We start from the raw sequence: 22,164 nt of genomic DNA, 5'->3' as shown, positions 1-22,164 counted from the left end.
TATTTGTATTCTTCTCTTATACGTGTTTACTTCATTTCTGTAATTGGGGTTCTTTTTGTTAATAAATTGTCTTTTCGTTGAAGGCTTTTCCTCTTGTTTTATATCAAATTTTTTGGACAAGTAGTCGATGCTTATATTATCCAAGAGAAGCAGCCTAAGTAGGCAATGATGACCTACAAGATCCCTCAATCAGTATATAAATTTATATTAACCCTATCATTCCTGTCGATATAATGCTTTTGGTTGTTAAAGCATTGATTTTTCCTATTGGGTATTGTGTGTAAAAGTCTAGCATGAGATGACAATCACATCTTACTGTTTTTTTGGTTATATTTTATTTCATTTCTCAAGTGGCTTCTCCCTATCTTTTAGCTCACTAGCCTTTGGACCTGAAGTATAATGATTAGAACCCTGTCCACTATAACATCCTTTAACAAAGCTTTAGACCCCAGTGAAGTTCATCTCATAGTTGGGTGTTTTAGGTTAATGTTTCGTGAAGGACAGGAAATACAAAATCCATAGTCGGACCATTGTGAAAGTTTCAACAGTAATGCTACATGAGGACAACAGCTGGCAAGGTTATTGTTAATTTGAATCGGGTTAAGATGTAGCTTGAATGAACTAAATTCATATGTTATATTTTGCTATATATCATCTTTGGGGGTATTATAATGGGGAAATTATAGTCTAGGAGATTTCCTTGGTTAAGTTTAGGTCACCCTGAAACAGAATAGACCATAGTTAAAAACTTTTATTGTCTGCGGCTCTGAGCATCTTATCTTGTGGATGGTAGAGATTATTGTTTATTTGCTTGTAACTTATCTGCTTTCTAAAAGTGTCCTTTGCTTTCGCCTGTTTCCTTCAATGATTTCAGCTACTGGAGTAATCCAGATAAAATTGACAACGTAGAACATCTTAGACAGATGGAAGATTCACTAAGAGAATCCATTGCACGTGTTAGGATACACAAAGTATGGATATGGTATCTTCACCTAGTTATTGTGATCTCTATGCACTGCTCAATATATAAGCAAGATATTGTATGTTCTTACTTGGTTTAGAAGATACAGTCGTTTAAACGCATCAAATTTTACTTCACCCTGAACTGCTCGATTCGTTATCCTCTTGATGGATACCTATAGGGAGTGCTAATTGATTTACTGTTTTAATAGAATCTGATCCATATTTACCAATAAATTGCTTATGCATGCTACTTCCTTTGCAGTAAAATTTTGGAAAGCACCATCTCATGTCACTTGAATGCACTAACCAGCAGGGTTTCAAATCGTGGTCGCGGTCGCGTTTTTCGGTTATTTTGGATTTACCTTGATTGCGGCCGTCGCGGGTAACTCGGACGGTGGCGAAACCGATATATCACGGACGAAATCGCGGTCTCGGACCGTTTTTTGAAACCCTGCTAACCAGGTAGCAAGAATATGTACTCTCTCTCCCTCTTCCCCCTTTTGGGATATATTACAATTTATGATGGCTTACAATTTCAGAATGGGATACCTTTGCCTGTAAATCAGTGGGGCGCAAGAAGCCCAACCCGTGATGTGGCTTCCCAGCAATGAAGATCAACATATGTTAATGCATAATGAATCAAACTTTCTATCTCATCGGTATAATATATATTTCAAATGTGATTCCTATTAGTCTTTTTGGGGTCTTCACCTTTACCAATACAGGTTTCTACATGAAAATAACCTAAACTCTCGTGCCTTTCTGCGTAGACATGGTTGTTTTTAGCTTCAATATTTTTTTTCAAAAGTAGCATACAAATGTGTTGTGATCTTTTGGTTTTTCTCAATACCATGGGCTGACTAGTTTGTTTTGCTCTAGAGACGCAGAGTGCTCTACAGATTGGTCCCTTGCTGGTTATTCTGGTTTCTTTGGCTCCAGTAAACAAACAGAGATTAGCAGTTCGGGACAAGTTGATAATGTGGTACAGGACTGTAATGCCCCGAATGAGTTGAGGAGTAATGCTTGCTTAAATTTAGAACCTGGTGAGCAATATTTCTCAGCAGTATAGTGCTTCAAATTTCCAAGATGATGAGAAGTTGAAGACCGATATGAAGGTGAACCTACGAGGATATCCTACGGTTAACCAAGTTATTAGCAACTTCGAAATCTCTAGACCTATGTATAACAATGGTCATCAAGCTTGGGCATCTATCCTTCATTCTAAGATATATGTTCATGGAAAATTTTGTGTTTTATGCATGTAGCAGTGCCATCTGTTACTCGGATTCGGTTGTGAATGTCAAATAGGGGTATGTGTCCGACAGGAGTATGCTAGATATTTCCCCCCATGTTTATCCATGTCGAGTCCATTTAGGTTCTCCTGTTGCGTGTTTTTAATCTTGCTGTATGATATTCACATGTTGAATCTCTTTCAATAAAATTACCATACTCATGTCATGACAGAAAAGGTAAAATAAATGTCCCAACTAAATTCTGTTCATATGATGCTTCTATGGCATCGAATAGCGTATGCTCGAGTTATTTTATTTTTTTGTTTTCTCAAATGCTACTGTTAGTTAAATGTTTCTAAGAAGTTGAATCTGCCAGCAAATTTGTTGAATACAATCGTTGTTAAATCACAGCAAACTAAAACGACTTTCATGAATCAGACACCTTCATCTGGACTGTCATGATCTATAGCTGAAGGACTCACAGACATGCTTCGGAATCTGACCATTCCATGGATCATGGTCGTTTCTTGTGATAGAGTAGGGGAAACATGCGGTACACGAAGCCCTGTGCAAGAGTTGGACTATCATCACAACCCGGTCGGTTTTTGCCGCTGGACATGTTTCTTGTATATTTAGTGTAACTTCTGTAACTCTTTTTTCTTCTTCTTCTCGTTTTAGTTGTCTAAGAACAGTTTTCATGGGGGTTTTGAGAATAATTCCAGTTCCTCAAGATGTATAGTATATGAAAACATGACCTTTTACTGTAATTTGTTTTCTAAGATGCCTTGTTTGTATTAAATATGCAGTGTAAATTAACATAAGCAATAATAATAATATATCTTTATATATATGCAATCTGAAGTTCCACTGTACATTGAAAGTTGCTTGTTTTAGATTTAATATGACTTAAACTTAGCTCAAAAAGCATTCACTCAAAGTTATGCAAAACAAAGGAACATTGATCTACAACTCCAACTTCAAATCCATTTCTTAGTAACCCCTGATTGTGTTGATGATGGTGTTGTGCCATGGATCTGAGAGATGCTGCAGCAGGTTCTCAAATGGTCCTTTCCCAGTTGCGTTGTGTTGAATTATAAAACCCAAGAATGCCAACATTGCCAATCTCCCTGCACGATCAATCCACACATCATAAATCAGATCCTTGAAGGGTATGTCAGATTACATTACATGTATGTATGTATGTATGTATACCATTGGCAAGCTCCTTTTCCTTGGCTTCAAGTGTAGGGGCAAAGTTGAGGGGGTTGAATATGCCACCAGGGTAGCCACACACGTTGGGGGGCAAGCTGTATTGCTTGAAGATAGGATCCTGGTTCACACAGCCAGGGTTCTTGATGTCTTGCCACCTTCTGATCTCCACGTAGTGGAACAAAATGAACTCGATAACGAAGAGGGTCGATGACGATGCAAAGTATTCGGCTTTGCCGGCATCATACCACTGGGGAGCATTGATTATCCCAATCTTAGTGAAAACTTCTGGCAAAAGCATCCCCGCAACACCCAACATAGCCCAACGACCGTTTACAAGCTCAGCTTGCACGTACCATCTCAAGTTCTCTGGGTCCTCAGCCAATCCAAGAGGATCAAACCCATTATCACCTGGAAGACTGCACAATTCTTTACAGTTTTAGTGTATAGATCATATCTAGCAATTCGGGTTACCTTTAAAAGGCGATAACTAAGGAATTTCGAGTTCGAATATCCGTACCTGCCATTGAGGTAAACTGGTGAAGGAAGACCTGGCAACCATTCCCCTTTCTTGGCTTCAACTTTGAATGAGCTACTTGATGTAGAAGCCATTGGTTTAAATGAAACTTGTCGGTTTAACTTACCGGAAAAACCGGTAAGGAAGCGTGTTTTCAATGCGCATGGCCGGAAAATGGCAGCGGAGGCTTGAGTAGTGACGGTGGTCATGATGTTTCCGGCGGTGTACAAGGTTCAAGTGAATGTGGATGTTTTTACTTTTTAGTGCATGGCATAAGCTTTGTATTTCAATTTCATGGGGATTCATGTGGCTCTCATTAGACGGTGGATACTGATGGTTGGTTTGTTTGATATTGTTGATCCAACGGTTGTCGTGAATTCAAGGCTTATCATGTTATCCAGATGCCGTATCCACAAATCTATTTCTTCCTTCTTGTTGGCTCAGAAAAGATCACATGGGTCCCATTCTGGGTTTAGATAGGAAGATTTTTTCTGCCACGTCGGATCTCTATTATCCAATAATTCCTTGACGCGTGGCTTTCAGATTGTATATTAGCAACAGATATCACAAGAATTTAACAGAATACTCAAATTTTAAAGATATTTATGGATCCATAAATTGGCAACTTGCTCTTCCTTTCTCCAGACTTTTTTATGCATTTTATGGCATTTCGAAATATCATATTTTTATACTCGTACTCTAATAAGTATAGAATGTTAAAATTATAACTGGATAACATTGCCACTCGCAATTGAAAAATATATATTTATGTATCATGTCATTTTCCCAGTGTCATCCATAGATTACCAATCTTTTTGGATCATCAACTCAAGATCTAGCAGATGCAGAAATCAGAACAATGACTGTCCAATTGTTAATGTCAACTGGGAATGGTTTCTTTCACTGCAATTCCGGTTTACAGGCAATGGAAATTATTATTAAACTGATGCTACTCATGAATTGCAGCACGATAAAACTGAACCCTCAAGGGAGCCAAAGTTATTGCCCCGCAACAGCTGCTGCTTCCAGTTCGTCGTTTGTCAGGAACCTGGTTGAGGGATGGAATTCTGTTTCCAAGCAACTTTCTGTCGCTTCCGGCTCAAAAGATCTCAACGAAAACTGGGTTGCAGCTGCCTCAACAGTTTTATCAATGAAAGTAGATCTCGGCATGTAATCCTTCAGTCGGCATATGAAGTCTAAATGCCCCCTTGCCTAAAGAGAAAACAGATGGCACGATCATTAGTAACCAGGACGGCACACTCATTAATATAGGACATAATTGCCTATTGTTTGCTTCCAAATGAAATAGAAAAGATCAAACCCAGAAGAAGTCGAGGGATTGTAGGAGAGTAGGGCAAAAAAAGTAGGAAATAAGACTGAAAAGACGGTTTTTGACAATCTATTTCTGAATCAATTGTAAAAGAGAAATAGTACGAGAAAACTCAGAGTTGGATACGAGTTCAACCCATTTAAAACAATCTTCAGAAAGGATACTAAATTCTCATACGACACTAACTCAGCTGATGCTCTTGTTTATGCGAAATGATAACAAATGCAATATTCACATTGAAACATATAGCTAATCATGAAGCCAATGGGTCACTAGTACAAGAAACAGAAAGAAGACATTAACATATAAAAACGAAGGTAAGCTATCATCATATAAGTTAAGCTACTCGGACTTTGGTGTGAGTAACGATACGGTATGTGTGCACTTGGGTATTTCTAAGTTTTAACCATTATTTGTAGGGTCTTTAGAGGATGCGACCTCAAGCTCACGTTTGGAAATATGTTGAGCACCAGAGTCAAATACAAGTACTTGAAGAAAAATGAAGTCATGAAAACAAAGGAAATCTTGAGTTGTTAAAAACAAAGAGAGAAAATTGTGACAGAAAAAGAGATGTTTGTATAAAGACACGGTCAAGACACAGCTGGACACGTGATCGAGGTTTTTTTTCCCTTTTACTTCCAGATAGTGAATCAGGGAGTAATTTAGTTCTAATAGGGTTTTAAAAGTTAATGTTTTTAAATTTAAATGTTAAGAAGTTATTTGCTTGCTGATTCTTAACTGATAGAGGTATCAATTGCACATTTTTATCCAATTCTATTACATTAAAAAATATTTATCAATGTTGTGTCCTGATGTATTTGTGTCCATTTTTAAAAAAAAAATTCCATATCACCAGATCAGTGTCGTGTTGTACCTGTAGTAGTGTTTGTATCTGTGCTTCCTAGGATGCAATAAGCCTAGGTAGCAAGGAAAATCTAGTGAACCATTTTTTTTCAGAAAAAGCTTTTATAAATAAAGTATAAACAACCAAGAAAAAAAGAAAGAAGTCGAAGAACTGACAGCTTACCGATCGATACACAGGAGCTCGTTTAGGAAGCTCTAGGTAAGCCATGTTTCGGACATTAAAATTAGTTGATCTTTTTTCCCATATGTAATGGGATAAAAGCGATGTATAATAGTAGGCTGCCCCCAACGTTAGGTTAAGAGCAGCTTCCGTGAGAGACCTCCGAATTATAAAATGCCCTCCATGAGACTCGATCCCACGACCACAAGGGTAAAAGCCTTGTGCTCTACCAACTGAGCTGGACGGTCATTTCTTCCAGACATCAAAATCCCATAGAAATGATGTGTGGTGGATCCACTTATTCTTGGTAATGGATTGAGCATTTCCGCCAAACTTGTGGTTACCGAATACATAATCTAAAACAAGATAGCCCAAAGTTCACAATTACAGAATGAAATACAAGTATATATATATATATATATGCTTTACGACATACACAGAATGGATTCTGAGTTTCAGGGTAATTAGTTCATATTCCACAATGAAAAGAAGCATAATATGAACTATGGTAGAACTAGACACCAACATTTTACCTTCTAAGTGGTTGAGAATTTAGCTCAGCCTTTTGAATTCTCTTCTTTCTCTTTCAAAGATGAAGTTCGGCGTTTTATAATATGTTCGACAAAAAAATCACTTCTCTCATTTTCAAATGTAATTCAAAAGAATAAATTGTAATGCCTCGATTTCTAGGTCAGTAATTTCGGTCAACCCGAAACAAAATATTAGAGTCCATTAGATTAAATAGAGAAATTCTGAACTAATTTTAAAGGGTATTGAGCCTAAGGTAGGCCCTAGAGTTTAGTGATAGTTTTAAATTAAATAAGAAAGGAGAGGGACCTAGATAACAATTTACCTCTAGCTTGTTTTAAGGTTATAAGCCTTCTCATTCTCCAGAAAATTTCACGCAAAAATATCCTCTTTCATTTTCTCTTTCATTTTCTTCTCTCGTTTCCTTCTCATTAACAAACCAAGGTGAGATTTCAAGCTAGATTGAAGAAACAAAGGTAAGTTTCTTATTCTCCATTCCCTTAGCATCAATTAGAGCCATTAATTCCTAGTTTTGGTTAAGTTTTTAGAAATGGCTTTTTATGGGTTTTTAGAAATCAAGTATTTGAAGTTATTTTAAGATAGTGTTTGAGTTGTAAGGAGCATATCTAAGCTTTATCCAACACTTAGTTAAGTAAGTCTCCATTTTTATACCTTGATTAGTTAAAAAGGTTGAAGAGAGAGTTCAATCCAAGGGAAAAAGGAAGAGTGAATCCCTAGTTGATTCAAGAAGTGTTCTAGCATCCAAAGAATCCATGTAACACACTATTAGCTTTTCCATACCAGTTGTTGTAACACCCCCAACCTATATCCGATCCGGATACGAATCCGAGGTGCCACATTGACTTTTCAAATCCTTGACTCTTGAAAAATGGTTGAAAATTTAATCTTTTATTGTAATAAAGTGGTAAAACCCTTAAATCAAAGTTAATATTGGACATTCAAAATCACAGTGAAAATAAATACTTAATAAATACATAAATACAACACATTATGTTTACAAAACGGATCGGAACATTACAATTTAAAATTTGGTAATATATGCCAACAAAATCACCAAAATAATAACAATAACCTACATTTCAAATTGTTCTGATCTGATCCTCTACCGAAGTATGTTGTCCTCTTCTAGCTTTAATCCTCGTCTTTCTTTGAATCTACGTATGAAACATTCACACGTTAAGTCGTTGACTTAGTGAGACAATAGTGAGTATAAAAGAAAATATTTAAAAACAATTTGTCATTCAATCCATATAAAACATTTTATACTGAAGTCAAGATACATTTTACGAAATAACATCTAAGGTTACTCTTTATTCAATTTATATCATTTTATTATTTTAGCCGAAAAGAATAATACTGAGAACTCAAGGTATCTGAGTACATTGAGGTTGTGCACTAATGCAGTCACCAATGCTCATATAATTTGCACCGAAGTGCCACGTAGAATTTGTTCCGAAGGACCGCATAGAATTTGTCTTGAAGGACGACGTAGAAATGTCCCGAATGACCACATAGATTTATCCCGAAGGACCACATAGAATCATGGACTCTTGGAATGCCAACTATACCTCTAATTTTCATACATATACCTTAGGCTTTAACTTTATCATTATTTTTTTTATTATTTAAAGTGTGTCTTATTCGCATAGAGTAAATTCATGTAGGCACTTTCACATAGAACATTTTTGTTTAGCATACTTCCACATAGAATAATGTCATATAAAACATAAGCATATACATAAAGATCAAAACAATGCTTTAAAAGTACACTTGATATAAACATAATAAAATATTGCATAAACTAAATAAATAGTTTTTGACGAAAACTTCGAAGTTGGCTTGTCGCAAGCGTCCTCAAATCCAATATAAAACAATTTAGTTGCACTCACATTTGCCTCACGTAAGTCTAAAAAGAAGCCATTTTTCTTTTTGTTCAATCTCATACTATGTCGATTCCTTCGATACAGTTTCAATCCAAATCTACACATAGATATATCCAATATCACAACCAACTTTCCATTAACATATAACCAATTAGCATTTACAAAAAAGAAACTAAAACTCTCACTTTAAATTTTAGATGCATTAGTATCGCTACCCCTCATACAATACTGATATTTCTCTTCTATGGTACCGATACCCTTTCAGTATCGATATCATTTTGGCATTCTGGAATTTCATACTTAATAATAGTATCGATACTCCCATTTCAGTATCGATAATACTTCAATCAATATCGATATTGTTCCTCGTATTCAAACTATTTTCTTCAATTTAACCCTATAATATATGTATTGTTCTTTCAGTACCGATATCCTTGCCCAGATTTCACCTCTTTCACTTTGAATTTTACACACCATTCACCAAAATCTTAAACTTTAAGCTCCGTTAATAATCTCAAACTCATTAACACTTATCTTAATCAATATATATCCAATAATCCCCTTTATACATCCAATTTCTTTATGAAATTCTTAAAACTAAAAATCATACCATATTTTCAAACATGTTCTTAATCATTTATAATACTTCAAATCCCTTAATTAGACCTTTGACAAGTCAAATATACCTTTAGAAATTCAATTACTACTCAATCTCATCAAATCTCCTAATAACCCATTTACTAACCCATTAAGAATTCACTCATCTCTTAATTTTAATCAACCTTAAGCTTTCCTTAAGCTTATATATCACCCAAAGACCAAAAACCAACTTAAAAATTCAAGAAACAATCAACTTGAAAGTAACTCACCTTGAAAATAGAGGTTCATGGCAAATAGGAAGAAGAAGAGAAATAAGCAAAATTTTCAAATACTTCTTCTTTTTCTCATCCTCCTAAGCTTAAAATATCTTTTAAAATAAATTTTAAATTCATTTTTCTGCTAAAAGACCTCTTTGCCCTTCTATTCTTCCATCTTTGCTAATAAGTCCTATGCACAAATTTCCAAAATTAGTCATTAAACTTTTTAATCTATTCTAAAATAAACCACTAAATTTTAAATTCTTACATTTTAGTCACTGACCCGATGTTTGGGGTATTATAGTTGTAGGATCATTAGAAAGAAGTTTAGCTTGAAAGTTGAGTATGAGCATGTTTATTAGCCTTCCATGGTAGATCTTATGTTTAATGTTTTTAGCATGTTTCTAGGGCTTATTTATGCTCCTCTTTAATCACATAAGACTTTAAGAATGTTTTGGGACCTCACTAAGGTCTTTGGGCTAGATGAATATGAGAGTTTTGTGTGAAAATGTGTTTTCTGCAGGTGGAGTATCGATACTTGTTCATCGTTCCAAGCAAAATGTGTGTTTTCTGGGTAGGAGTATCGATACTTTAGAAATAGTTTCAAAACTCCCAGTCAAATATCGAAACTTGTCAGAACGTAGGGCTAAAAACTATCAGAACTTATATAAAGTATCAAAACTTTAGGGGGAGTATCGATACTCCAGGGATAATATCGATACTTTCAGTCTGTTTTGGGAAGAAAGGTCAATTTTCTAGGGAATTAGACTCGAGGTACCCAACACTTCTTTATATCATCAAATAAGACTACAAGTGTAACAATATTAATGTTAATTCAAACGTAGAAACCAAATAATTAGGGACAAATAAGACTAGCCTTGTTTGATGATTGAAAAATGATTCGGACACTTGGGTTTCTTTAGAAAAGCTAGTGGAGTCGAAAGTATAGATGCAGTCTGGATATATCCTTAGGTAGGGCCCAAGGACCTTAAAACCGACTAAGGCCAAGGCCTGACACTCGCAAGGGGTGGGTTAGTTAGGGGTATGGTGTCTGATGCAGAATTTCGGGGGCCATATCTTAGTAATCCCTCAGCTGCACCATGATGTCTACAGTAGTGTAGAGAGTGAGTATCACTAGGATATTCACTAAGTAGATCAGATCAGTAGACTTGATAGCTAGCCTTTCAGTGATATGTAGTTAGTATGTTTCAACTATTAGTGTGTCACTGAGCTAGTTAGCTCAGATATCGGTTGTTTCTGTGGGCAGGTTAGAAGATCCACCGGATGAGGAGTTGTAGATCGATAGATGACCATACTAGACCCAATTCAGATCAGTGTAGACTACAGAGTACGTCTCAGCATTTTGAAAGGGCATGTATATTCGTAAACTTTATTGTCCAGTTGAGTCGTAGTTTCAGTAGAGCAGTTTGTATTATTTTTGTAAAGTGTAAATATTTTAATTTGGAGGTCCTCAGTGTAAAGATTTTATTTATTCTTCAGTTTATTTTATAGTTGTTTTATATTTAAAGAAAGTAAGAAAAATTTGGTCAACCACTTCGGTGGTTCCGTATGGCATCTTACATCGGTCGACTATGTGTCGTACTGGTATGAGGTGTTACACTAATAGTAGAGTGCTTAGAATAAGAATAAATCAAAAGTTCAATGAATAATTTAAGTTTTTTACATTCTAGTGACTACAATAAAAATAGAAAAGGTTAAGTTGTAACAACTTAATGATTTTGCAACAAAAAATGTAATGATTTAGGTTGAGATATAACCCTAATTTTTTATTATTAGAAAAATATATGGGAAAATATGAAATTAAAGTTCTAAATTTTAGATTATTTTGATTTTGCCCCTTATTTTCTATGTTTAATTATACTTTGCCCCTCATTTTATATGATTAATTATATTCCCCCCCTTAAGTTGGAATCCTGATTCCGTCTCTGGATATGACATACAATTTTTTAATTAATTTGGAATAAGTTTAAGGTAGTATTTGTTCAAATATTACTCTTAATTATCTAACATTGACCGTTCATACCTCTGACATTGGTACTGAAAACTGAAACTTCAAGGAATAACAACAATTCTTTTACCCTAAAATTACTTGGTTTGTGTTGTATCATACCATTTATCTAAAGAGAAATATCAAAATATAACTTTTCTATAACACAAGTTATAATATTGTAAGTTTTCACAAATAAGTGGCGAAACTGAAATTTACAGTAAGTATAGTGTCTTGTCTAAAATTATATATGAAAAAAGTGTGTTCTAAAATTCCCCTGATCTACTCTTAAGTCATCTCTCTTCACGCAATCCCGCCGCCAGAGCAGCAGGAAATCGAAGAAGGTACTTGTTGAAACCCTAAATTTCAACTTGAAGAGTTATTCAAGTCATCGGATTTTATGTTGTGTATCACTCTGCTGTTTTTTTTTAATTTATTTTCTGTTTTCGATCCAGTACTCCTCTCTCTGCTATTGATGAGAAATTCGTTCAACCAACGCTATTTGCACAGTAAAATTAAGAGTACGTAAGAAGTAGGGAATATGATTGATAGAAAGAATATGACAACTCAATTCCCAAGTTCATGGAAATCTGCATTCGAATTTCTATGATAAAAAGCTTGATTTGTCATTTTTAAAAGATTTGTTTATCAAGTAGACATGTGCTGCAAGAGCAATAGGGTCATCAGTATTAATCTACCTGCCCAAGCGACCAATGGGGATGTAGTGTAAGAAGAGAATGACCATTGCTCATTTTTTCTTTGAAACTAGTTGATATACTTTTGGTTGCATTGAAAGCCTGTGGTTTAAAGACATAATAGCTCTCAGTCCTTTTGCTTCTACTTCGCTTTAATAACACATTCATGAGACTTTTATTTTAGATTGCAATTTGCAAGCATGTTTTTTTATATGCATGTCGTGTTTGTTTCCTTGGCATTTGTTTGTTCATCATTTATATCCATGTCATTTACTCTTGAAAATGAGAGCATGCATTTTGGTTTCTCATTCAGCTTGTAGATTATATCTTACTCTATCTCTGGTTTTAAACGACCGTGTTAGGCCTTTAAACTTTTTTCCTGTTTTATAGCGTGAGATGGCAACGACATCTACCTTCTCTATTAGATCGACTGTCTCCTTTGGAAGCAAGGGGAACCCACTTCCACAAACAAAACCTTTTGCTGCTAGGTTCACCTCCCAGAATTCACCTGCAAGTTTTAGTGGCCTCAAGGCAGCAACATACGTGAAATGTGAATCAGAATCCTCATTCCTCAGCACTGGGAGCAGTGCAACTCTAAGAGGCTTGTGTGTTCCAAAAGCACAGAAAGCAAACCTGAGGTCTCAGTATGGCCTACAGCCTGTGGCATCTTACAAAGTGGCAATCCTTGGATCTGCTGGAGGGATAGGTCAGCCATTAGCACTACTCATCAAGACGTCTCCATTAGTTTCAGCCTTGAACCAAGGGAGTTGCTGCAGACCTCAGTCTCTGTAATACTCCTTCTCAAGTTAAGGATTTCACTGGTGCTTCTGAATTAGGAAACTGTTTGAAAGGTGTGAATGTAGTGGTCATTCCTGCTGGCGTTCCAAGAAAGCCTGGTATGACTCGTGATGATCTCTTCAACATCAATGCCAACATTGTGAAGACCATGGTTGAGGCAGTTGCTGATAACTGTCCTGATGCATTCATCCATATTATTAGCAATCCAGTTAACTCCACAGTACTGATTGCTGCTGAAGTCCTGAAGCAGAAGGGTGTTTACGATCCGAAGAAGCTTTTTGGTGTTACCACATTGGATGTTGCGAGAGATAACAATTGTTGCTGAGAAGAAAAACCTTAAGCTCATTGATGTGGATGTTCCAGTTGTCGGGGGACATGCTGGTATAACCATTTTACCCTTGCTGTCAAAGACGAAACCCTCTGTTAGCTTTAATGATGAAAAAGTGGAGCAATTAACCGTTAGGATCCAAATTGCTGGGACTGAGGTTGTGGAGGCAAAGGCTGGTGCAGGGTCTGCCACTCTATCCATGGCTTATGCAGCAGCAAGATTCGTTGAATCATTTCTTCGAGCTCTGGATGGAGATGGGGACGTCTATGAGTGTGCTTTCGTGCAGTTGGATCCGACTGATCTTCCATTTTTTGCATCTAGGATCAAGCTCGGAACAAAAGGGGTTGAAGCTTTGATTCCATCTGACCTTTCTGGATTATCGGAGTATGAAGAGAAGGCCTTGGATGCTCTCAAGCCTGAATTAAAGCCAGCATCGAAAAGGGAATTGCATTCGTGCAGAAGCAACCGGAAGTTTTCGGAGCTCTCATAATTGAAACCATGCTTGAGAGAGAAATAATTAAGTCTGGATTTAACCCTGCATCAGTACTATCAGTTTTGCAGAGTGGAAGTGTTTTTTTTTAGTGACAATCACAGAGAAGTAGACATAAAAAGCGCATTTTGGTGTTGCTGAGAAGAGAACTGAATCATTTCTCATAGTTTGTTGTACTTTTGACGGTTTTGACATAACATGTCTGCTGCACTATACTACTGGTTTATGTGTTGTAGGGTTTTACTTTAATGAGAGGCTACCATGAAAGAGTATTTATCAACATTGCAGACAGATCTAGGACAAGCCAATATGCCTTTTGGTTTTGTATTAAAGATTCGTATATTTATGGAAAGTAAAGGAACACAGAGTTGAAAAAAAATGAAACTTGTAATTGGCCTTGAAACAAGTTTGCCAAAGCCTCTTGGTTTTATCTTCCACCATTTTGTTCTCCTTCTCTAAAGCCTCCACTGATTCCTTCACTTTTCTCTCCGTTTTGCTTTCTGCAACTCCTTTGTTAAACCAAACCCAGAACTAGTCCGGAGGAAACAATACTAGGGATACTTTCAACAATGCAACTAGTTTCGGGTCACTTCAGAATTTGTACCTTAGTAAGAGTTTGGAGGCCATGGATGGATTCCAAGTTCCTTGCATCTTTTCTTCAACAACGTTAAGCTATTGAGTTATCGGCATATAAAAGTAGTCCGAAATGATTTTCTTGGACAGCAATTTGGTATCATTGTTGCATTCTTTTTTCCCTGCATTTTTTAGCTTCCAATTGTTGATCTCCATTGCTAAGTTTTGGCAACTTTTGGCCCAATTTATTGAACAATTATTTTCCATTTCCATTATTCTCTGCACCAAAATAGTAAGATGTTTCAAATTACTAACTCCTTGAAGCTTCATACTAAAGTAAATATATGATATCAAAGTATAAGGATGAGCTTGTGTTAGACTTGAACTTTGTTGATCATCAGTCACTGTCGAATGAAGCATATAGATTCCGTAAAGAAACTATTTTGTTCCAAAAAGCAAATTCACAAGAACAAAACAAAAAGAAAATGGATGTTTGTATGAAACCTTGAATGAAGGTCATGCATTTGCATATTTATTACTTATCAAATACACATATTAATGGTGGATTAATTCACTAAAATAGGTTAATCACAACAGGTTTTCATCTAATATAAAAAGATGAAATCTTATGTAATAGTAAATTGATCATTTAATCAAAACAAAATTAGGTGTTTCTTGTAACCCTTCGTATCATCACTATATGTAGGTACATGTGCCTTGTGTTTTTTCTTGTAGGATCATTCTTCTTCAATTGTGGGGATTCAAATTTGACATGATCAAGTTTTTTGCACTCATAACAAATAATAGGATCATTCTCCTTCTTGGATTCATTTTTGAAGCCCTCCTTTCTTTGGAATCTCCATCCTTTGTTGGACCTCACGTACCTTATGAACCACTTGAATCTTTTGGCAAACATTGTCATATCTTCATCTTCATTTGAGTCACTCTCTTCTTTTGTAAACTTGAGAGTAACACCAATCTTTTTTTTCTTTTCCATTTCCTTCTTTTCCTCATCTTTTTTCTCTTGTTCTTCTTCTTCCTTCACCATCATCTCATGAGTAGGCAAAGATCCAATGAGCTCATTTAGAGAAAGGGTCTTTAGATTCTTAGCTTCAATTACGACGGTCTTCTTGGATTGCCATGACTTGGGAAGATTATAGATCATCTTCCTAACAAACTTCTTATTAGGAATAACTTCTCCAAAGCCTTTGAGATTGTTGATGATAACCGAAAATCGATCGGTCATGGCTTTAATATCCTCATCTAGTCTCATCTTGAAGTTTTCATAATTATGATTGAAAAGACTAATCTTAGTTTCTCTTACTCATTAGTTCCTTAATGAGTAACTTCAAGTTTATCCCAAATCTCCTTGGCATTGGAACAAGATTATACTCTTCTACATTCGTAGAGGCCAAGTGCACAAAATGGAATGTACATTGCCTATGCATTGGGCTAAAACAATTTCTTTTCTCCTTCACTCCACTCCTCCATTTCTCTAGTTGGAGTAGAATGTCCTCTCATCATGATGCTCAAAGCTCCCAAATCACTTGCTTGAATGAAAAGCTTCATCATATTCTTCTGATAGGCATATTTGGCTCCATTGAAGTAAGGAGGCTTGTTAATAGGTTGTGAATCACTGATAATATTGAAACTTTGTGTAGAGGCCATGGATAACTAGAATGATGACTTGAATCTTCTAAGATCTTCTTAAGAGGTGATAAAACCTTTCAATGAGTCTAGCTCTAATATCAATTGTTGAATCAATCGATTAATAGAAGTGATCAAGAGGAGGGGTAAATTGGCAATAAAGAATTGTTGGAAGCTTAAGCAAGAAATAAGAAATTGACACAAGAGATTTAGAGTGGTTCATTTTCTTAATGAAGTCCACATCCACTACCTTAGTTTCTCAACTAAGGATTTGAATAAATTCACTAATTTACTCTAACCTTTTAGGATAAGTTGTAACCTTACACAACATTAAGACTTATACCTCAAAGTCTTGACTGTTCAACTCTTCCCAAGAAGTAATTATAAATTAGCAAACTTTTGAATATCCTCACTAAGATAGATTATTTTCAAAATGAAGCTCTCTCACACACCCAAAAACACTACAATAAAATTACAATGAATGAAATAGTGTTCAATGAAATAAAGACAAAAAATGAATATGAATTTTAGTTATGTTTACTCTTTGATTGTTTGAATAGTTTTCTTGTCATGACTTGGTTGTTTGAAGACCCTTTTTATATGCTTTCATTGATTTCTAGTTGTTTGTGGTCGTTGGAGGGAGATTAGAGTAATTTGAAGCATTAAATTTGCAAATTCAATGCAAATTTGCACATAGGGTTTCAAAACCCTCATTAAAAAATTTAACCATTGAATAGAGGGTTTCAAAACCAATGAGGGGTTTTGAATCCTTAAGACCAATTTTAGCTATTTCCTTAAGGGTTTCAAAACCACCTAAGAAGTTTCGAAACCATGCTAAAAAACTTTTAAAAAAATACCTTGTTACATATTGCAAAATTATTTTAAGAATTTATAAATTTCAAAAATATTTTTAAACTTATTTTTATAATTTGATCCTTACAAATAATTTTTACAAATTTGAAAATTCTTGAATCGAATAAAATATCAATTTTACAAAACTTTCGATTTAATCCTTTGTTATATCAAAATCATTTAATACATTTATCAATATATTCTTAAAGGAGGATTTTTGGTAGGTTGATGGGAAGCCTGATGCTAGTCGGTGCTTTAAGAAGCTACTAGGCTTAAAGGGGAAACTCTCCCTCTTTTTGAATCTGCTAGTAACCCTGGTAAGATCAAAGCTCAATGGATTTAGTATGAGATTCGAATTAAGTACCTAAAGTTTTAGAAATATGGTGGTTTGGTTTCCTTTTCACATTTCCAAACATACCATTATAGATTGGATGACTATTCTGGGAAGCTTCCCACAAAGGACGTGTTAAGAATGGGGTTCAGTGTAAACTTGCATACTATATAAAAGTGTTGATGAGAGTAAAAGTCATTTATTTCTTGAGTGTTCTTTCTCTGAGAATGAAGCTGGGTGTAGACTTGTATACTATGTCAAAGTGTTGATGAGGGTAAAAGTCATTTATTTTTAGTGTTCTCTCTCTCTGGGAATTAATGTTTAAGAGTTATTATGTGATTGTGTGGGTTGAATCAGAGAGTAATGTGTTAGGAGGGGGAATTGGATTGAGTGGTTGCATATTTTAAAGGTAAATCTTTGCTTGTGCAGATTCTAAAGTTGATCTGAAGCACAATTATCTACTGCAATCCTAGAATCAAGAATAGGAGAAAGGGGTTATATTGGATATAATGGAGGAGGTGAATCAGACAGCAAAAATTGACCTAATAGGTTAGACGGATAAAATCATTTGCCCATTAAGCCATCTCCAACATTAATTTGATATCGGTAAATACTATTATGTAGATAAAACTCGTCACGCTCACCTCACAAATTTGCTCAACTAATATTTTTTATTTAAAATTGTCACGTCTACATAACAAATTTAAAAAAAAATATATATCTTTTTATTAAAATTTATCATGCCGGAATACAAGTTCTAATAATTTTTTTATTAAAACTCGTCATTCCCACGTGATGAATTCCAAATCACTGTAACACATGTAATAAATCCTAAATTAATTTTGAAATGATTTAATGGGCCAATATTTTCACTAGCCTGTTGGGCCAAATTTGCCTATTCAAATTAGGCTGGGAGGGAAAAGTATTAACACGGGTGTTCCACTGCAGGTTAGAGTTGATTTGGTTGTAAATGTAATGGTACCCCGCAGCTGTTTACTGTTTTTTTCCTTTGGGTAATATACAAAGCTTATCCAAACAAAATTTAAGAATTGGTTGAAAAGAGACCAAAAAACAAAATAAACCTTATTCACTATCTTAATCTTCTAAATATTCGAAGATTTTAACGAAACTTACAAACATGACCAAATATTTGTACAAATAATGCCAAACTGACAAGTGATGTAAACAAAATCATGACTTCATTTTACTAATTCAAATGATTTCCAACAAAAATCATGAATATGTCATCTGTTCAACTAGATAATAAAGCAAGAAGCTACCGTTCAAACAAAACCTGATTCAATTAGAATGGTCTATGGAAGTATGAATCCAAGAATAGCTAATGCTAAAAGAATACCATGTTAAATTCAATTTTATTCTATGAACCTGTTTGATGGGATATCCTAGTTAATCACCAACGGCTAGTATCAAAGCATACATGTAGGCATTATGATGATGATGTTGAGACCATAAACTCAACAAACAATTCATATATGCAGGAAAACCAAGAAAATATCTCATCATGCATTCCAACAATTTTAGGACTGAGGAACCAAGGAGCAGCTTCCTTTCAGGGCATATAGGGCTAAGAAAATAAGATAGCACAGCCAGTGTTAAACCAAACCTCAAATTGAAGAGTTTGACTCTAGCAACCGAATAGGATTTGAAAAGCACGATCTGAGCCAAAAGAACTATATATCAACCACTTTTCCCAACTTGGCCAAAAAGATCAAGTCCCTAGAGCCTGGTAGAAAAACTGGGCAAAAATGGGAACCTTAACCCCAAACAGAGGTATAGACACAAGGGAACAAATAGCAGCAGTTGCTGATGTGTTTTAGAGAGACATGGAACTCTTTCATCAGCGCGCATAGGGTGTGCTAACATTCAACTGCTATGCAGATGCCTTGTTGCGCCCAAAAACAATCCCAATTTTAAAGTTTATAAAACCATGTCCAATTAGCAACAAAGTAACCCAATAAAGTATCCATAAAAATCAAAAACGGCCCAAGCATCCTGCCAAAAGGTGAACAGCATTAATACTACACAAACCATTACGTAAAAAAAAAACTAGCACAGATCTAAACAATTCACCAGGATAATAAATTACCAGCTTGACTCCTGTTTATTTACTAAGATACCGAAAACAGGGCAGCCAAATTGGGCATTACTTCTAACTAAATATTCTACTCCTCAAGTGTGAAAAAGCAAAAAAACCCAAATGGTGTACCCCTCCCCATCATTCCTTCCAAATACCCATGCAATGACCAGGCCATCTTTCATAATCGGGCAATGAAAAAGTCAACGAGAAGTTGGACAGAAGTAACGGCAAGTGCTGTTGATAATGCATCAGTCACAGAAAATGGAGCATTCAGAGAGCACAAGACCATATTTGAAAGTGCATGTCAAGAAAGCATAAAAACTCCATCGAACCAAAACATCGAACACAGCACTTTAGGAACACATAAATAGTTGTAGATTTGTGCCAAGGTTCACACTTCAAAGGACTGAACTATTATAATGTTCCACCCAGACAACAATGAAGATAGCACATCCTGTAAGAAAGAAACTTCATGCTTTGCCATAAAAGCAGCAACCTGGTTCATCAGCTGCAATAAAAATAAAGCTTCCATCAGTCCAATGAAAAAAACAAATTTCATTCTACAAGGGGAGAAGGAAAAAAGCAAGCAAAAAAGAAGAACGAAAGTAAATATGCATACCACAAGCAGCTTAACCAGAACGAGGAGCTCCAGTTCCACGACGATCATATGGTCCAGAACGATCACGACCGTACCTATCACTTCCAGACCCCCCACGACTGCCTGCATCCCTGCTGCGCCCACCAAATCGATCTCCATTCCGATCAGGACCATAACGACTACCACCACCATAACGATCATCCCTACCACCATACTTGCCACCCCTAGCCCCATCACTCGGACACTCCCTAGCAAAATGCCCTGGCTTCCCGCACTTAAAACACTCCCCACCATTAGATCCACGCCCACCATCATAACCCCGGCTACGGTCATGGTCACGATCACGTCCACGATCACGGTTATGGTTACGGTCACCATCATAATCTCTTCCTGACCCTTGCTGAGGCTTAGCTCTATCAACAGTTATATTCCTCCCATCCAAATCCATTCCATTCATTTCTTCAATAGCTTCTTCCATGGCCGCTTTCTCATCAAAAGAGACAAATCCAAATCCACGAGAACGGCCAGAAATCTTGTCAACAGCGACCTGAACCAATTAAAAGTTTTCAGACAAATTGTGGTGAGCAGGAAAAAATTGTAAACACTAAAGCCATCATGTATTCAGAAGAACAAAAAAGTTCCATAACAGTTTATCAATTATAATGCTTTAAATAAATAATTCTATTGTGATTCCTAGTTTTGTTCGATTAAATATAGTCCTTTCGGGCTTTTCATTTCCTTCTCTCCAAATTGAAGCATAAACTGACATCCACAGGTACAAAGAATAGTTTTCAAAATAGAGATGGGCAACACATTCGGAAGAAGGTGGGCAGCATAGAAGTTAACCAGAGACACCCAAAAGCAAATAAATTAAATAAAACTATTACCATATGTAAAAGTTACAAGAAAGAAAATATGTTTTGACAACGATTCAATTTGATGATGGTAATCGGTGTACAAGTTTGAAAAAAAAAATAACATAAAAGGTGTCATGAAGAGAGAGTTTTATGATTCAATACCTTAGCCTCAATAAGATTTCCAAACTTCTCAAAAGCATCCTTTAGGACCCTATCTGATGTTGACCATGACAGGTTACCAATAAAACAACGGTATTCTACGTCTTCTGTCATACTTTAAGCTGCATTTTTCAGAAAAGGAATATTGATACAAAATTATCTACTAGCATAAGCGTGTCTAGTTTTTGAAATTGACATACCATCACCACATCAATATCCAGAAATGTACGCCACATGCTAAATATATGTAAATGATCAAGCAAGAGGATTTCAAAGCACGAACAAAAAATAATAGAAGCAAATTATGACTGATAAAACTTCTACTACCACAAGGGATCAATTTACTTGCATACCCAGTATCTTTTATTTGCAAATATCAGAACCCAAAAGATGGAAACACATTACACAATTATAAATACCACACCACACAATCAAAAGAAATCACTCGTGAGAATTAGAAACGATTGAAGGTACCAAACATTTGGTAACAAAAAAAATTAAATGACCGGCTACTGCATATAAAAAAACCACTTCATTGCATTCACCAAAACATGTTTAATATAGAAAACGCAGAACAGATAATTACACAGCAGCAAAAAATTCCCTTTTATTTATCATCAATACTGACATCCTGTTTCTTGGTATTATCTCGATCAAACCCTAAATTACATATGAGTATTTCTGTATAGATTGAAAGAAAAGTTTGAGAAGCCCACTCGTGATTATCCGCAAAACCCTAAAAATAGCCCTCTACAATCGAATATAATTCAAGAATTCACTTAAAAAACAGATAATTAAAACACTCATAATCCACTAACAGAATGAAAAACAACAACAGATATAAACGGAAAGCGTTATAGAGCAATTCGATAATGATTCAGACCCGAAGCCAAAAAGCAATTAAATACACCCTAATCGAAAACGAACACACAATTACGAGATCGCTGAGAAGATAAAGGTTTAATGTAAAGAAAAGACAGAAAAAAGAGACGAAGGGCGTACCGAACAAGCAGAAAAGCGAAAGAGAAATAAAGCTCGAAGGAACCCTAAAAAATAAACAATGGGGTGAGAAACAAATAAAGCGAAGCGATAGAGTCTGAATAGTGGAAGCGAAAGCGGTACGCGGTGTCTTTAACGGTTTAACCATAAAACTAGGTTTTGTTTTC

At 35.6% G+C, this 22,164-nt stretch overlaps 3 protein-coding genes and 2 pseudogenes across 4 annotated transcripts; 2 read left to right on the top strand and 3 right to left on the bottom strand.

Annotated features, from left to right (window-relative positions):
* Nucleotides 1-557: 557 nt before the first annotated feature.
* Nucleotides 558-3,221, top strand: LOC120199099 (annotated as a pseudogene).
* Nucleotides 3,064-4,191, bottom strand: LOC120199111 (chlorophyll a-b binding protein P4, chloroplastic-like). The gene is made up of 3 exons (XM_039200307.1): nt 3,925-4,191; nt 3,408-3,823; nt 3,064-3,322 (listed from the first exon to the last, which is right to left on the bottom strand). Exons 1-3 carry the CDS (start codon nt 4,128-4,130, stop codon nt 3,186-3,188), a joined length of 759 nt encoding a protein of 252 aa, XP_039056238.1. The 5' UTR covers nt 4,131-4,191; the 3' UTR covers nt 3,064-3,185.
* A 703-nt stretch (nt 4,192-4,894) lies between these two features.
* Nucleotides 4,895-6,653, bottom strand: LOC120199098 (the record flags this gene model as incomplete). Its single annotated transcript, XM_039200301.1, has 3 exons — nt 4,895-5,133; nt 6,279-6,334; nt 6,539-6,653. Coding segments are annotated over 3 exons (384 nt in total), but the record flags the coding sequence as incomplete, so codon positions are not given.
* A 5,170-nt stretch (nt 6,654-11,823) lies between these two features.
* On the top strand, nt 11,824-14,098 carry LOC120199110 (annotated as a pseudogene).
* Nucleotides 14,099-18,728: 4,630 nt separating this feature from the next.
* On the bottom strand, nt 18,729-21,126 carry LOC120199112 (glycine-rich RNA-binding protein RZ1A-like). 2 transcript variants are annotated; one of them, XM_039200309.1, is made up of 4 exons: nt 21,002-21,126; nt 20,004-20,529; nt 19,881-19,892; nt 18,729-19,299 (listed from the first exon to the last, which is right to left on the bottom strand). In XM_039200309.1, exons 1-2 carry the CDS (start codon nt 21,110-21,112, stop codon nt 20,014-20,016), a joined length of 627 nt encoding a protein of 208 aa, XP_039056240.1. In that variant the 5' UTR covers nt 21,113-21,126; the 3' UTR covers nt 18,729-19,299; nt 19,881-19,892; nt 20,004-20,013. The 2 variants fall into 2 exon arrangements, with proteins under 2 accessions (XP_039056240.1, XP_039056239.1); XM_039200308.1 differs by lacking the exon at nt 18,729-19,299 and having other exon boundaries at nt 19,607-19,892.
* Nucleotides 21,127-22,164: the final 1,038 nt, after the last annotated feature.

This window comes from Hibiscus syriacus, unplaced genomic scaffold (assembly GCF_006381635.1).
Source record: "Hibiscus syriacus cultivar Baekdansim isolate YM2019G1 unplaced genomic scaffold, ASM638163v2 tig00005352_pilon, whole genome shotgun sequence".
In the NCBI taxonomy this organism is placed as follows: domain Eukaryota; kingdom Viridiplantae; phylum Streptophyta; class Magnoliopsida; order Malvales; family Malvaceae; genus Hibiscus; species Hibiscus syriacus.
Note: the sequence above shows the minus strand (reverse complement) of the source record. Positions and strands in the feature narration are given on the sequence as shown.

What these genes read in the sequence shown, in the direction of transcription:
- LOC120199111 (XM_039200307.1), bottom strand. Translation starts at nt 4,130, where the DNA reads ATGACCACCGTCACTACTCAAGCCTCCGCTGCCATTTTCCGGCCATGC. An exon ending in CCAGTTTACCTCAATGGCAG is followed by an intron (nt 3,824 to 3,924) that starts GTACGGATATTC and finishes AGAATTGTGCAG; the next exon opens with TCTTCCAGGTGATAATGGGT. An exon ending in GGAAAAGGAGCTTGCCAATG is followed by an intron (nt 3,323 to 3,407) that starts GTATACATACAT and finishes TTGATCGTGCAG; the next exon opens with GGAGATTGGCAATGTTGGCA.
- LOC120199112 (XM_039200309.1), bottom strand. Translation starts at nt 21,112, where the DNA reads ATGACAGAAGACGTAGAATACCGTTGTTTTATTGGTAACCTGTCATGG. An exon ending in GAAATCTTATTGAGGCTAAG is followed by an intron (nt 20,530 to 21,001) that starts GTATTGAATCAT and finishes TAATTGGTTCAG; the next exon opens with GTCGCTGTTGACAAGATTTC.